Source organism: Saimiri boliviensis, chromosome 4 (genome assembly GCF_048565385.1).
Source record: "Saimiri boliviensis isolate mSaiBol1 chromosome 4, mSaiBol1.pri, whole genome shotgun sequence".
Classification (NCBI taxonomy): Eukaryota; Metazoa; Chordata; class Mammalia; order Primates; family Cebidae; genus Saimiri; species Saimiri boliviensis.
Window position 1 is genome coordinate 52,599,882 of NC_133452.1, and position 17,796 is coordinate 52,617,677.

General features: G+C 35.7%; 1 protein-coding gene across 1 annotated transcript in view; it reads right to left on the reverse strand.

The window, feature by feature from the left end:
- The window catches only part of RFX6 (regulatory factor X6), a 58,064-nt gene extending 44,189 nt beyond the window's left edge, over positions 1-13,875 (reverse strand). The window contains exons 1-4 of the mRNA XM_003938628.4: positions 13,625-13,875; positions 13,162-13,318; positions 10,219-10,342; positions 8,287-8,348 (exon numbers count right to left, since the gene is read on the reverse strand). Coding sequence (XP_003938677.1) covers positions 8,287-8,348; positions 10,219-10,342; positions 13,162-13,318; positions 13,625-13,844 — 563 coding nt within the window. The 5' untranslated portion in view covers positions 13,845-13,875. The remainder of the gene's footprint in view (positions 1-8,286; positions 8,349-10,218; positions 10,343-13,161; positions 13,319-13,624) is intronic.
- Between the last annotated feature and the right edge of the window lie 3,921 nt (positions 13,876-17,796).

Sequence of the window (17,796 nt, forward strand, 5' to 3'; positions counted from 1 at the left end):
TGAGGAAAATGAGTTGGTCAGCTACATTTAGCTCTACAAGAGAAAAACAACATGTCCTTTTCTTATTAGCAATGCCTTAGATTTTAGATATGTTCATGTAGCTGACCATAGTCTATCAACACAGACTTATATATGTGCCAGAAGATAGGGAACCAGGGAGAGTGCACTCCCTTTTTTTTTTTCCTACATGTGTTCAGTGCTTACTGTGTGCTAGGTGCTGAGGATTCAAAGAGAGGCAGAGAGAGTCTCTAGAGGAGTTGAGAGTCTTGTGTGGGAAAAATAATGCAAAGAGAGAATTGCAATACCAAATTAATATCTGCTACAAATGAAGCAGGTGATAGTGAGTCATGATAGAAATAGTTACCATTTATTAAGCATCTATTACGTGCCAATAATTGTATGTGTATATGATCTCAACTTTTCACTGCAGCCTGCAAGTAGAGCATTATCCCCATTCCAAAACAGACATTGAAAAAGTATGTGATTTGTTTAAAAATGTTATGGGTTTGAAGGCAAAATTTAAACACATGGGTCCACAGACCATATTGCCTCCACATCTGATATACAAAAGATATCTCTCTTTTGTATCTCCATTTTATTTACAATTAGAAAGTCCTAGTGAAATATAGTTCAAATATGTCTGCATTCATGCACACACACTCTTTATTCAAGTTTGATGGAAGTAATATAAGCATGATAACTAACATGAATTATTAAGACCTGCACCACTGATCTGGATGCTTCATATTTGGCATTCCACATATAAACTCCTACAATGTAAGCGTCCTATAGTAGGAAATTAATAAACATCTGTTAGATAAATGAATGAATAAGATGAAAAAACTTAAAAATAACAATGTGTCACAAAATCGTAAAAAAGAATTTGCCAATTAAGAGAATGCATGTAGTATCATATACTTAAACATATCACCACAATTTAAAATTTGGTAGAAATTAAAGAATCTCTTATCTAACATGATGTAAGGAAGTCTACTAACTCCTTTAACCCTATCACATCTAAAAACTTAACTATTATTATCAGGATGACTTGCTCTTCATTAATAGCTTCCCATATCCATGGTGGTGCCTTTGGTTTGTTGAACTCTCCATTGGGAATGCCCTTCTTCCATCAGGTCCTTGTTTCTTAATCATGCTTTAAAGCATATTCTTAACACATGAAGCTTCGCCTGACATCTCAGGCAAAACTCCTGAACTCCCCACCTCTCTTGATCATTTACTGTACATAGCTTTGCCCTGTATCATTGGCATTTGTGTATATGGCTTACCTCCCATACTAAACCCTAAGAAAAAGAGGACAAAAATTTTATCTTTCTCTTCACTGTATTCCACATTAAAAATTACTGTGAAGAAAAATCCTCATACATTTATTGGTTAAATTAATATGTTCTTCTAGGAATTTAGAAACCAGTAAAACAAATTTCCTTAAAGCTGATGGTTTTCAATAACCACCTTCTGACACTGCATTTCCAGGTCATCAGTAAAACACTGGCATTGAACAAAAGTTGCATACCTAAACAATATATAAAGGGAATGAAATTGGTATACTTTGGTGCAAAGACTGTTGCTAGCAATACAAACCTCAGTATTTTGCAATGGCCGCTTTAATGCTTTAGTACATTTTGTACCCAGTTTCTTCTGGAGCTTACAAAATAACCTTTCCCCTTTCATCTTCCTTTTGGTCTAACTAGGTACATGTTGTCATCTGAGTGATTTAGTGGCTCTGAGAACAGAGAAGAGATATAAATGAGCAGCTTTCTGTCTTCCTAGCCACTAAAGATAAACCTCATAAAACTGGGGAGAGAGAGTTCATGCAAAGTGTACATAAATTTTTCATCTCACTTGCAATATTTTATAGCATTATTTTGTGGTTAATAGACGACCCTAAAATAAATATTGCTAGGGAGTATTTACCATGCATGCGGTGATATAGCAAGAAGATATGCTGATGTACATTAAGTAAAAAGTGAGGTTTGTCTTCCATTCAACTGTGGAAGAAATAGTTGTTTTAACATATATACTACTACCTGATGCTTATCCTCTAGGTTACTCTGAATAAAGATTCCCAAACATTTCACAGTGCTTTCTCCATATATGATTTTTATCCATTTCTATTAAAGAAGATATATGATAAATGCTCAAACATCCTGGGGATGACTAGCTAATTTCTCTAAGAAAATGTGTCATGAAAGCAGCTTCTATAATTATCTAAGAAAATTGTGTTTATTTATTAGCAACTTTCCTCAATCTTATGTCAAATGACAGATCTGATTTAAAATTTATGAAAAAGGAAGAATGCTTGTGCCCACATTTTAATGTGAACATGTTATAAAATGTAACAGACTTTTAATAGGACAAATGAAATTATTGCTGTTCTTTTTTACTACTAAAATAATTTCTTTGTGTCTAATATTTTTCTTCATTTGCTGAGCAATTTGTAACTGCATCTATATTTCTTCTTTCCCATTTCAGTCTTTATATAGAATTCCTGAAACATATGTTCCCACTGAGCTAGTAGCCCTGATGTTAGTTTACACTACACAAATGATAACTGATAAGGAAATGATGGGATTAAGCTGTTCAGGGACTTGCAATAACTTGCTATGATAAGAGCAGCTGCCATATCAGTTTTATTAACCCACTAAATCACTACTAATAAATAAGATAATAGCTTTTGTCCATCATGTCTGAAAACCAAGATTTGGCTGATCAAAGTCTACAAAAAATTAAAATGTAACTTAAAATCAAACAGGCTACCATGTGTGTAAAATCTATCTGTGGGCTCAATTACGTTCTCCCTTACTTAGCCAAGTCATTCTGAGCAAGGTAGGATACAAGGTTTTTGCTTATTATTGTATCCAAGGACCTAGTTAGCAAAAAGCCCCTCAGTAAAATGCTTGTTAAATAATTAAGATGAATAGCGAAAGTTCTTTGCCAGCAGGCACCCTATTTTACAATTTTCTGCATCTCAAAAACTCTTTAGCATCACGCTTTGTGCATCAATGTCAGTAGGAATGGACTGATTATTCTCAATGCATTTATAACCATAAAATATGTAAGAATTATTCTTTATTATTGTACTTATAGAACTTTGTTTCATTTTTTATTTATTCAAAACTTAAATTTAAAAATATTACAGAGAATAAAATCAGGTGTATACTTTTGCATTGGTAGTAAGCCTAAAGGGAAGAAAAGAAGAAACATGAAAGTGAAGTCGATTTTTATCTTAGTACTGAGAATGTACATTGTCTGCTGTTGTGGTTGCTGGTTTTCTTGGCTGGCAGGGAATGGTAAGCATGAAGGAACTGGATAGAGAGCTGAGCTGCTAACGTGCCTGCAAATTGACTGGCTTTGCCCCCAAAGCACACTTGTTAGGTGCTCTAGAGTGAGGCTTCCTGACCCCTCATGTTTATCTTTAGAGATTTTTTTTTTCCATAACCAACAGCAGCAGTGGCCTCCTATGTGGAACATTGAACTTGTCACCAGAAACAAATTATTCCATTTTTAATTTTTCCTAATTTTGACACTGGCTGAAATCTGAGCCTACGTAGTGATCTTATCTGTTTAGATTTTTTTGTTTTAATATATCTGTTTTAAATATTTTATCTCTTCTGTTCAATTGAATAAATTTTGATCTCATTTTACATAGTCAAAATTTTTTATCTTTCACTTTTCAGTGAGGAAAAAAAGTAGCACCATCACAAATGTAAGAGTTGTGAAGACATCACTGTAATGAATAACCATTTATTTCAAAACTTAGGAAAATAGAACTTGAAAATAGACACTATATTCATTCATCATTTTTAGACCCTACTAATCATCTCTTTGTCACATAGATTAGTGTTTTCCAAACTTTGGGTTTTATATAAGGACCAGTAACATTTGGAGAGTGAACCTCATTGCTTCATGAACCTCAAAGACATCTAAGAACAATTTTTCAAAAGAGGGTGATACCTCATACCCAGAGTACAAGAAAACCTTTTGAGTTAATCATAATCTAAAATAAATTCTGTCTGATAGTCCCTGGTGAGATGACTGGACATACTCTAGCTAACCTATAATAATTTGGCAAAAACTGAGAACTCATTTTTCAAGCAATCATCATCAGAACAGTTATACAATATTTATATATATTAATATACAATCCAAGTAAGTTAAAATAAATACATTTATTTATATTTTTAAATAACCCAATGAATATTTAGTAACACTATGTTAAAAGTACTCTTTTAAACACCACAATAACAATAAAATACATCTTGCAAAATTTCTAGTAAAATTGGGAGTAATTATGATTCCCTGATTTTCTAAGGTATACTTACTTTATATTTCTGTCTTTCATTCAATTGTTCATACTTCCACAGACATAAAAATATTTTTTATATAATGTAAGTTTATGAAATAATAAACAGCCATTAGAAATGGTTGCAAAGCCGGGCGCAGTGGCTCACGCCTGTAATCCCAGCACTTTGGGAGGCCGAGGCGGGTGGATCACGAGGTCAAGAGATCGAGACCATCCTGGTCAACATGGTGAAACCCCGTCTCTACTAAAAATACAAAAAATTAGCTGGGCATGGTGGTGCGTGCCTGTAATCCCAGCTACTCAGGAGGCTGAGGCAGGAGAATTGCCTGAACCCGGGAGGCCGAGGTTGTGGTGAGCCGAGATTGCGCCATTGCACTCCAGCCTGGGTAACAAGAGCGAGACTCTGTCTCAAAAAAAAAAAAAAAGAAAGAAAAAGAAATGGTTGCAAAGATAATATGCTAACAGAGGAACATTTAGGACTAAAATTAAAAGGCAGAAAATAACATTGTGTTTGTTTTATTTGCTACAAATTTGCTGTTAGATAAAACATGAATGTCTCTAAATAAAATGCCTTATGATTGAGGCTTTGTAAAGTGTTATTTGCTCTCTGAAGAAGAATCTAATATATTAATAAAATTTAAGAACTGTTAGACCTGTAAAACACAAAACTTAGTAAAACTTATGTGTCAAAAATCAAACATTCAATTAAACAATTGTCTGTTGATACAATTGATATTGGAAGAAAAATAGTAGGCTTCCCTTCTTTTACTAGTGGATAAAGTATAAATTTTAGAGTCAGATAAACTTTTATTCAAATGCCAACATTATTACTGTGTATTATCTGTTTGGCCTTGGGCAAGCCAATAACTTTGGAAATGCAATTTCCTCATTTGTAATACAGTAATTCCTATCTTCTATCATTATCACAAGGATTAAAGATGAGTGCATGTATCTGTGTGTGTGTGTGTGTAGTACTCAATAAATAATAACTTTTAATTGTATTGCTGAATTTTTTTACATATTGAGTCATTAATTTTTTATTATTAAGGATAGTGGGGTTGAAAGCATATTCACTCCTATGTCCATTCCTATACTTTATCTCATTTAACTCTCACAACAATCCTGTAAGATATTGTATACCCACTTGACTGATGAAAAGCTAACTAACCCTACAATAAATCACCAGCTGGAAAGCTGATGTCACACAGCTATACATGGAAACATCAGATTCATGTTTAAAGATGCCTAACTTTAAACCCTATGTCCCTAACCATTGCATACTGCCTTTTGATATTCTGTCTTCCCAGATAAAAGCTAAGGATATTTCTTAGAAATAAAGGCAGGAAAAATACCTAGCTAAGAATAATTATATTTTAAAATTACTGTTTAGAAGATACACAAACTACATTTTGCTATATTTTTCACTATATGTAGTTTATGGAAAATTATTTTTTCTCTATGATATAAAAATATTTTTTTAAAAGTCATGTCATAAAAATCAAATGGCACATCAGCACAGCAGAAAAAAATTCAAATTGTGAAGGCTTTGCTCTTGGGCACATTCATGGCTCTTAGATTCAATAAATTGCCAGAAGTCACTCCATGTTGTTACATCAACCTAAGTAGTAGAGCCCCACTGTGACACAATGGGCAAGGTTAATGATTCACCTCTAATCCTAAAGGCTCCTTCTAGGATTAATTGACTTTCCCTGCAGCCTGTCAGCCCACCCTCTTGTAGATCCTGTCAAGAGGGTTTCTCTTCATTGCTTTGCCTCTTTTCCCTCTATCTATTTACTTTAAACCCTATCTGATCTTTCCTCCACCTACACAATTCAGTAGTAATCAATTCAGTAGAATCCAGTTAAATTGATTGAACTTTGAAATAAAGTTGACTTGATTAGAAGGAAAGAACCAATTTTGCCTTTTTCGATTTGGCAATTTATTTCTCTTTCCCAGGCCACAATAATGTTAACATTAATTGCAATCAATTAAATAAGTATTAATTGATAATCTATTATGTATCGGCCAACAGAAAAGATATAAAAGTGAATGAGACAAAGTTTCTGTCCTCAAAATACATATATCTGTTTAGAGGAATAGATAAGTTAATTTTACATTAAGATAGGTTCCAACAAACTGCTATAAGGGTGCAGAGAAGGAGCCTATAATAAATCAATAGATTAAGAAAAGATCTAAAGGAAGAGGCTCAAGACACAGTCCTTGAAATGGGTAAAATTTCAACATCCATATAGGGGAAAAGGTATTCTCCTGGGAGAAGACAGCATAAACTTGAACAAAAGACTGACAGTTGGAGTCAATCAAACGTTACTGGGATGAGTATTTGGTGAGCACATAGGCTACATGCTAAAAAGTGAGAAATAGGTGGCATGGTAAAATGAACTGAGACTAAATCATAACGGGCCTTGAATGTCAAGTTGAGGAAAGTTTGTCTTTAATAGTAGAAATTACAAGCCAGTGGAAGTTTTGAACATGGAAGAGATATGATTGAATCTGAACTTTAAAAGGTCAGTTTGGAAAAACTGCATGAATGGGCAAGAAAGACAGAGTCAAGGCCAGGCTGTGAAAGTAGCAACGAGGAGAGGCATATTCAGAAGAATTCCAAAAGTAAGACCTATTTTTTGGCGAGTGTCTAAAGCGAAGTATCCAATAAGGCAATAAAGCCGCTGGCCATATGTGAGTGTAAGCAAATGAAACGTGGCTAGTCTAAACTGACATGTGATATAAGTGTAAAATACACACTAGATTTCAAAACCATAGTATAAAAAACTGTAAAGGTATTGATTAATAATTTTTATATTGATTCCATAGTGAGATAATGTTTTGGATAAATTGGATTAAATAAAACATCAAAATTGATTTCGCTTGTTCCTTTTTACTTTTTAAATGTGACTTCCAGAAATTTTTGAATTAAATATGTGGCCACATTATACTTTTATTGTACAGTGCTGGATGTGATGTCAGGGCAGAAGGAGGCAGTAGACAAACCAGAAAAAGAGTAGTAGAAGAAGGACGAGGGCCTGGATAGTACTGTGACAGAGAAGCTACAGAGGACGTTTTCTCTACCTATTTATTTTAAGCGGGCATTATCAGTTGATTCAAATGCTAGGCAGGAGCCAAGGCAGATGAGTAACGGTAAAAACTAGTCATTGGATTTTTGCCATGGTAGAGAAATGGACTAGGCCAGAGGTAGGGGAAGCAACAACTAGAGCAATCATGAAGGTTGGAGCTTTTTTCTTTCTCAGCATAAAGGAGATCTGGGCATGCTTATAGGCAGAAGGAAAGGAGAAACTGAAAACACAGCACATAGAGAAAATAGCTGTTGAATGGGAAACTGTACCTGGGAGTTCTCCAGAGACTGCCACGACGTAAAAGAAAATTTAAAGATACAAAGAGGGGGAATGTGTGACTGCTTATTTTATGTTTATATTTATGTTAAGAAATAACCAAACAGGCCATTTGTGCATGTCATTTGTCTTGAAAAGAAAAGGAGTTATCAATAAATTATTGTCTGGGAAAGAAAACTAGAGGAAGAATCTGAAACATGCTAAGGCACTTCCTTCCTACTCAAATCTCTATACCCCCTGGTTTGGGCCTTGCTCTTTGGGAACATTGTGGAATCTACTTGGTTCACTATAGTTAATTCTCATACATTCCTCCTTCGTGACACTGGTGCCTTCAGTAATAGCTTTAAGATTGTGAAAATGACTCATTTAAATTATTTCAGCAGAAATAATAATATATTATGATTTTCATATATAAAATTTGCTTTTTAAAAATTATTCTAAAATTTACTTTTTTTTTCTAGTTCTCACAGTTGGTAAAAGTCAGCTTCATCAAGAGAATATCTCGTTCTCTTTGTACTGACAAAGACAATACTTATTTTACCTTTGTGTCAATCCTCACGCACAAGAGCAGAATCTGATTTATATTCATTGATATCTTACTTTGAATGACCTCTTGTTCCAAGCCGCCTTGTTGTTAGGAGGGGAAACTTCTGGCGAATTGTCTAAAAAGAAAGACAATCACTTTAGGTTTTAGGAAGTATATGGTCCTATTACAAGCCACTCGTAGACAATTGCTTGGGGAAAGTAAACGTTGAACTCTGAATGAACTGTGGGTGAACACTTAGTCTGGAAAAAGTAATACCTTACACATACTGATAAGCAACGTATCAGCAGAGGCAGGGAGGTACTTTTTTGGATGAAGGGTTCTACTGACCTGGTCTCAACTTCAAAGGCAAAGCATACCAATATCTGCTTTTGCTTGATGGTACTATCAAAGAAATTATTACTTCATGTATGTATGAAGTGAGAAGATTTGAGTCTCTTCCTAATAATTCCATTCAGAGATACCCACAGTTAAAAACCTATTCCCAACCCCAAAAGGACATATAAAACTTTCTCTGCCTTACTGTATCTCCATTGTAATGTTATAAAATTTTTGTTTTGTATCTTCCTTTCTCTAAATTTGCTAAAAATAGGATCTGATTGAAAATTTCAAAAAGTCTTTTACATAGAACAATTTTAACCTCAATCTTTGAAGACCCATACATGAACTTCAGAGAGCTCCATGGCAAATTATGTATGTGTTAATTTCTTGGAGGATGGGTCTATAGTTTTACCAGATTTTCAAGGTGCTTCAGGACTGCCAAACAGAACTGTTCCCAGAAGGTGGACTCACAAAATGGTAATGTTATTATGGATATTAGAAGTTGTCTGATCCAAAATCTTCATTTAATAGAATAAGTAAACTGAATTTTAAAGAGATTAAGTGCTTTTCAGAAGGTATCACAATAAATTGGTCCAGTCTAGGCTAGAACCTAGATTACCTGATTACAATGTATAATATCACACTCTCTCTGTAAATAGTTAGGTTTTCAAAATAAATAAATAATTTATTATTATTATTATTTTGAGACAGAGTTTCACTCTTGTTGCCCAGGCTGGAGTGCAATGGCATGATCTTGGCTCACTGCAACCTCCGCCTCCTGGATTCAAGCAATTCTCCTGCCTCAGCCTCCAAAGTAGCTGGGATCACAGGCATCAGCCACCAAACCTGGCTAATTTTGTATAAATTATTAATTTTTAATGAGAAGCTGGAGCATAGTGTTCATTATTTTCTGGACAATGAGTCCTTCTACAGGTTGGAGTCTGGATTTCAATTTGTATAAGGTGCAATATTTGAGACTCAAGCTTCCTAAAATATTTATGGGATATCCTAGGTTCTCAAACACAGCATGACATAACTCTTAGGAACAAGACTTTCTTAAGAGATTAATTTTGATTCTCAAAACGACGCCTTTCTATATATATAAGTATAGTAATGTCAGTTATACAGATTCCCATCCTAACTATACAGGTTGGACACAAAGAAATACTTTTAAATGAGAGAATTCTAATCCATTCCATCATAAAATCTTAACGTTTGGGATGTAAACAGAGGAAATGGAGAATTAGGAGAACTTTTAATACATGTAAAAACCTATTAAAAACTCATATATTTGAACTAGCTAAATAATAAGGATAACCACTAGCCACTAATTGCATTATCAAGAGACTTATCACTCCATTTAATTTTGCTTCTTAACACTGGCCATACTATGTACTTTAATGCATCCCTCTTTGAAGGGAAATGCTACTGTTTAAACAAAGCTTGCTTTCAATTTGCATTAGATCTTCTAATAGTTAGGGTTCTGATATTCAAAATCAAGTTATAAAGATATATCACTTCCAAACAGAGTCCTTAAGACAATTTATGCCTGCAAAACAGATGTCTCAGTAGTCTCTAAGAGAACTTACACAGATGAATTTGTTTTTATGCTATCTGCCTGACATGACTTTAGTTATAAGTCACTATAGCCAATACGAGTCATTTACCTTTCCAAAGGTGGCTGCACAGGCTGGCTCTAATTTCTCTTTCCTACAGAAATCTAAGTAGTGTGCATAAAGAATGCACCGTGGTAAGCAAACTCCTTCACATACAATGTAATTCTCTTCAAGCCTAAGAAAAAGGAACAAAAATTAGATCAAATCTTTTCTTTATTTCTCTTTTTCCTTCTGCTTTTTCATTGATTTGTTACCTATTTTGAATATGGACTCTATGCAAATGAGATAATGAGTAGACATAAGTAGACTTCTTTTATTCTGGATTTTTTTTTAAATCCAATTACGAGGAATAATGTTAGAAGAACAAGAACCCCACTGAAAAATCCGCTAGTGCAGTTAAAATATCATGAGTAACATAAAACCATGCCTGGTCCACATCACAAATATTAGGTCTTCTTTATAAACCTCATGGGTCATCATGATTTGCTTTGTGACATATAAATATGAATGGTGAAACTGAAGATGATGGGTATTTTAAAAAAAAAACATTCTCAGCCCTAATGGGCTGCCAAGCTTCAGGCTGGCAAACGCCTACATTCTGTCACTTTCATTCAAAACCCAGTTCTGAGCCCTGAATAGTTAAGGAAGGACAATGATGTATTTATTTGCAAAACACATGAGGAAAAACTCACTTTACTTAAATCTGAAATGACACTGCTATATTTCTATTCCTATACTTTTTACTACTGTGATCAGTACTATAGTTATCTAAAACATCCTATACACTTAAAAGATAATGTAATTCTCTATAGGTATCTCCAAACATAACATATAAAACTTTGACTTTATGTTATCAAAATAATTATATAACCTTTAAAAATCTGGAGTAATTCCATTTAATTTGCAACTAAGTACAACTTATATATGTGATAAATACATATTTGTGTTACAACTTTCTGTAGAGAAATGTAGAAATTAAACTTTTAAATTCCATTCCCAGTTTTCCTAACAGTTCAGTAGGTGATTTTGACTAAAATTTACTTATATCAATTTTATGTATAGTAAGATAACATTTATTATAATGCAGAAGTGATGTAATATAGAGTCTGTAGATTAAAATCGGATGAAGCCCTTCAAAGACTTGATTTAGAATATCCTAATGTGTACAAGATGATGACTATAGAGGGCATACTCTGAACAGGTAAAATATCAGTCTCCCACACATTTTTTACGAAGATAAAATAAAAACCGAAAACTAAGATCTAGTGTTTCAAAATATGAAATCAATATATGTACATAAAATCAGTTGACATACTGTAGTTGATAGTGAAAACTGGAATTAATCAGTCAGCTTTTTCACTTTGATTTTCAGTTCTAGTTTTTAGCAGCCCTGAAATAATCTATAACCTTAAAAAAATTCTCAAAATATGAATAACTCAGTTTTTTAAAATGTATAACATTCCATTTTTAGAACAGAATGTGAAAAATTCAAACAAAAAAGATGTTTTATAATTTCAAAAGTTTGAAATTGTTATGAAGAACAGTTATTATCTATTAAAAATTATATTTTAATTACATGCACACAATGGTCACATTTCATCTTTCTATTTTGATATTGTTGTAGTAGACGTTGTCTTTGTCTTCAAAACACTGAATCATCCTAGACATAAGTATGATGTTCATTTGAGATATAACTTTTTTCTTTAATCTTTACTTATACATATTTATGTATACATTTATTCATAAAAGAAACATGTATTTTCCACACATTCCAATTTAAATAGAAGAAATGAGAATAATCATTCGAAAGAGCTCAGTAATATATCTGAAATCAAAACACTTTTGCCCCAGTTATGCTGCTGCAAATAGTTGTATCCTAAATATCCCAGATAATTAACTCAATTACTTAACTGCTCTAATATTTATCCTAAATATCCCAGATAATTAACTCAATTACTTAACTGCTCTAATATGTTCTTAACAGTAACCCGGACATCAGCTTCAATAGTTAAACTCCAAATTTAGATGAATATTTGGCTCATATTTCAAATATTTGAAAGAGTTCAAGTATATAATCACAAAAAACTACCATATATAAATTGTAATTTAATGTTTAAATAAATAATAAAATTAAAATTTACAAGTTCTTTATATTGTATTTTTCTAAGGCTCCTTAGATCATACTTTACATAAAATTAGGTTATTTATCTAATTAGTCAATACGTAGTCCTTTCTATTAGTTTGTTTGTTTTTTACTTGGAACTTGTGAGGAAATTTATACTCCTATTTCTTCCTACTGTGTAGGGAAGTTTAATATAATGTTTTTACTTTGGAGCCTTTTTTCTTTTAGATAGATATTACAAAATGTTCACTCTGTGGAAATCCTACTGATAAATTTTTCGTTTTAAAATGTTTTCCACAAAATCCAATTTGTAATATTTTATTACTATAAATCATATGTGACAGATGCTATAAAATAGTTTAACATCTTTTTAGGTTTGTAGTGATATCTTAACTGATTTTTCTGTCTTCTGCTTCAAACACATTTCATCTTACAGAGTATACACCACTTTAAATTTGCCCTCTTATGAATAAAGGCAGTGTTAAGATTCTCATTTTAAGTTGTTTTTAAGAATCATATTTTATAAACTCAAAAACTATCAAATAGCAAATATGTAAGGACTGAACGGATTGTGTTTTGAGCCAATACGTAGTAAAAACATTCATTAATGCTTACATTTGAAGAAAATACGGTTTTAGTCAATAAGGAACAACGTAATGTGGTTTTTATATGTATTGCAAATTCATCAGTACTTGTCTATGTCTCTATACTAAACATTCAGTGAAAAAATAATTCTGTGTTAAATTCTAATTAGTTTTTTAAACTTTCCCAAAAAGTTTGAGGCAGAGTAAATTGTAAAAAACAAACATCCTGAAGACGCTGGCAGTTAAAACGTCAACAGGTGCTTCAGTGAACCCTGCGGCGAGTCTCACCACTGCAGCGTGAGCTGTGTCTGCTTCTTTTTATCCTTCACGATCTGCGTGATGCTCTTCTTCTGAGACAGGTATTGATCCGCTGCTTTGGTTTTGCTGTCCCGGTTGTCGGCATCCTCTTCTTCAGAGGAAAAGTTATCATTGTTTAAGTGCATTTCTGGTTGCCAGTTGAAGGGATGATAAAGAAAAACAGAATATAAAATTAACTAAGTAGCCTCTTAAGTGTACCTAACTTCAAAGGAGTAGCCTACTGGGGTGGGGCGGGGGGTAGGAGAGGGGAGCTTTGCGAAATCCCTTAGAGTTGACAGTCTCTACTTGACATTTTGCTGAGGAAATACAAAGATTTGGACAAGAACATTCTCCATCTGCCTTATGTTTGTTTGCGATGCGTTATTATTATTGGGTGCCTTCCTAGAATACATCCTCGTTCCCTTCCCAGCCCTGGATGGGGCAGAGCACTCACCTGATTTCACCGCCCCCGGCAGCTCCGGGTCTTCTCCTTTCTCCCCGCGGCCCTGCTCTCCCCCCGGCTGCGCTCCTGCCGCCAGGTACACTCTCTCCTCCGTATAGACTAGCAAGCCCTTGCCCAGGAGCTGCACACAGTCTTCCTGGATCCCCGGGGACAGTTGGGGCGAAGGCTGCGCCTGCAGGAAGGTGTCTTCCAGCTCCGGGACCTTGGCCATCCTCCTGGCCGCCGGACACCTACGAGCGCGCGCCCGGCGGGTTCCCTAGCGGAGCCTCAGCCCGGGGCGGGGCGGGGCGGGGCCGGCACCGGGGGCCGCAGGGGCGGGGAAGGAGGCTTCAGGCTCCGGGGCGCCCTGGCTCTGCGGAGAACGGACGCCGCGCACCAGTCAGCTCCGGCCGCCCTGGGACCGCGATGGGCCGCGGTGGGACAGCGTTTTTCCACCTGTCTGCGGTCCCGGCAGATGCTCCCTCCGAACTCACTTTCTCACCTGCGCCCATCACGCCGTGGTCACCCACAGCTTCCCCCTCCCTTCAGTTCTCTCAACCTGCACTGGCCGGAGAACAGTTTTCACACTCAGAGATCCCAGAAAGATCCCGGGAAGCCTCCCTCTCCGCTGCAAGGAAAATGCAGCTGTAACTGGCCCCATCCCTACTTTCAAGGTACACTTTTGGGGCACCTGGCCTAGCAGCCTGGACTCTGCACGCCAGGGACAGGGGGAAAGTACCCCGGAGTACCGCTCAGTCTTTGCCTAGCAGGCACCGGGCTTTTTACACCGGGAACCATCCGAGGGATTGATGAGGGCTCTTTTCAGCGCTTGAGGAAAGATCCCATCTCGTCACACACTGCCCTGCTCGAGGGCCCACAGTAGCTCGTACTCCTGGGTCCCGCAGCCCTGGTGGACTTGACCTCAACCCTGAGGAAAGAATCTTTCTCTCCCATTTACCGTATTTTATAATTTAAAGGTGTCCCTGAGAATTAATAATCTCATATCTTGCATTAGTGCAACGAACGTTTAAATAAAATTGCGACAATCTTCCAACCCAAAATGGCAATTTCACAGGGGCAAACTATAATCTGTGCCCTCTTTAGGTAGGAGCGGTCACTGGAGACTTGGGGTTGATGTTACGTGACTGCCAGGTCATCCTCCCTTTCTTCCACCCTCTGTTGTTCTGACAAATACACTCGGTGTCTTTATATGCCCAGTGCTCTCCAAGAAAAGCAAGGATTCTGCCTTGGCTCACGTTCCTTCATCACAGCCTACAGGCTGTCATCTGTCTTGCAGCGTTAGAGAGAGAAATCAGCCTTTAACTTTGACAATATTAAACTACATTACATTGAAATTTAACGCAGAAAAAACAAAATGGGCTCCAAGGTGGTGGGTGGCTGAAGGGTGAATTATAGGAAGGAGTGATACAGCCTAAATAATACAGCAAAAGTAGCTACAATTATGAGTAGATTTGAATCTCCCTCATTTTCAGCACCACTTGGGAAAGGCTGCAACCGTTTTTCAAAGGTTTCACCTTACCTGGCACCTCCAGCAGCTGGATCCAGGATGGGGCTAGCCACCCATCCACACTCCTAACGCTCTGCAGGTATACCCCTCCACTGCCTCAGGACATCTTTGCCAGTTTTCCCTACCTAGTCCTCTAAAAGCCTCAGAGCCTGCTCAGACCAGAGGGCTTAACTGTACAGCACTAAAGTTTAGAATGTTCCCCCTTTACTGAGATACCCTCAGATTCATTCTGTAAAGGGAGTCCTAGTGATTAACTCTGTTTACTTATATGAACTGATCAGAAGAAAAATATTCAGGAAAATTGCTAGAATTTATTTTTTAAAATACTGACCACACAATATCTCGTGTGTGTGTGTGTGTGTGTGTGTGTGTGTGTGTGTGTGTGTATTTAAGTCATACAGACACTACATGAAAATCTGGCAATTGTCAATTGAACAGATCGATGGAAAGGAAAACCAAGATCAGTTAAGACCCTAAGTGAACTTTTTGCCTTAATTTTAAGTAAATCTGTTTGCCTAATAAAACAATGTGAAAGTTCTTTGTACTTCTACTCAAAAATAGGAAGTCTAAATAGGCCTATCACAAGTAAATAAATTTCATTAGTAACCCAAATCTTCCAACATAAAAAAGCCCAGGATGAGATGGCTTCATGAATGATTTATACCAAACATTTAAACAGAAGAATCAATCCCAGTCCTTCTCAAACGCATGGTATGCAGTGAAAGCAGAGGAGGGGAAATGTTGTCAATATCCTCATTTGCTAATTGTAATTATTATAATTAATCTGAGCTCATGAGATTAGTGTTTTAGAAAACCATTAGTGATAAACAACTCATAAAGTCCTAGGCAGGAAAATAGTTAAAAATAAATAATGATCTTTAAAATAGTGATGTGTAAGATTTTTGTTTTTTATATACTCTTCAAGAAATTTTTGTAAGCTATCAATTCTTTCCCAGGGGGCAAAAGTGCTCATGAACACAGTGATGTACAAAATTCTGCATACGGTTTGATAGATTCTAAGTAAAGAATACCTGAAAAGGTTTATTCTGTTTTAAGGGTGGGGGGAACACATGGTGTCTGAAAGAGAAGATTCTTAGAAGTTCCCAAATTATAGTGTCTTCATGATTGGAGGTACAAGAATAAAGGGGAAAGCAAACGGGTTTGGAGTCAGGTACATTTGCACTCATTCTCTTTGTCTTTCTGGGCACTTAACCTTTCTGTGCCTGATTCCTTCTCTCAAAATTGGAAAAAACAGTACACATCCGTAGCAGATTTTGTGGGTGTTCTGCTCAGATCCCCTTGGATTCCTTCCACATTTTCTGAGCACCCCTCAACCAGTATCTGCCTCCTTTGGTTTCCAGTACTAGACCCAAGACCACCACCTGAGAGCTCCTGGGACTTTTCTTTGGAAGCCCTCAGCTACCAGACCACCATTGCCCATAGGCGGAGAGGCTTGGTGCCCCTGAGTAGCACTTAGCCAATGAATGATGGTTAGGAACATTTACCTCATGTCATATAAATCTGAGGTACAACCTACAATCCAGAGCTCTTCTATGGGATCAGGCTGAAACCATCTCCCACTAGATCATTCCTAGAATCCCATCCACATTTAGCTTCTTCCCTCCTGTCCTGCTACCCCTACTCCCTTTCCTGTTTCTCCTGACAACTTTCTTTAAATCACTTTTGTAGAAAAATATGTGACTTAGGTCCTGCTGACATAAGACATCACATTATAGAGTTGATATAAACATCAAATAAACGTTATAAAGAAGAAGCTAGTATAGTGCCTGAAACCAAGTAAGCCTTCACTAAAACATATCTAATCTTTTCATTCTAAAACTTTAGATCTTTTTTAGCTCACATAAGCAAGGGGAAAAAATCCTTCTCTCATTGGAGAAGAATTTTGAGAAACATCCTTCTCCTTGCCTAGATTATTTCTGGGCATAGAGTTACCTGGAGTAATCATATACTATGAAATTTTCTTCTGTGAAAGTACAGTCTCTCCTAATTTGTTTTTCTGTTTACCAAAATTTTATAATAAATACAGCAAGTACTTTGCTTTCTGTTAATGAATTTCATTTTGCTTCTTTCAAATAAAAGTAAAGTGAGGTTATGAACCTAACAACAGAGCCCCAAAATACATGAAGCAACAAGTACTTCTGTTTTGTGACAAAGTACAAACACCATTCAATGGAAAAAGATATATAGCCTTTTCAATTAGATAACCACATCTGAAAGAACAAATTTGGAACACTACTTCACACTATATACAAAAATTTAAATGGTTCAAAGACCTAAATATAAGAACTTAAACTGTACAACTCCTACCAAAAAACCTTGGTATAAGTCTTCATCACCTGGAATTAGGCAAAGGTTTATTAAATATGATACAAAAAATACAAGCAAAAGAAAAAAATGGATAAACTTAACTCCACCAAAATGCATGCATCAAAAAACACTACCAAGAAAATTAAAAAGACAACTCACAATTGAAAAATATTTGAAAATCATCTATCAGAATATATCAAGAACTCTTACAACTCAAAAATCAAAAGACAACAGCCCAGTTTAAAAGTATGTAAAAGATTTAAATACAGATTTCTCCAGATAAGATATTTAAATGGCTACTAAGCACATAAAATGCTCAATATCATTT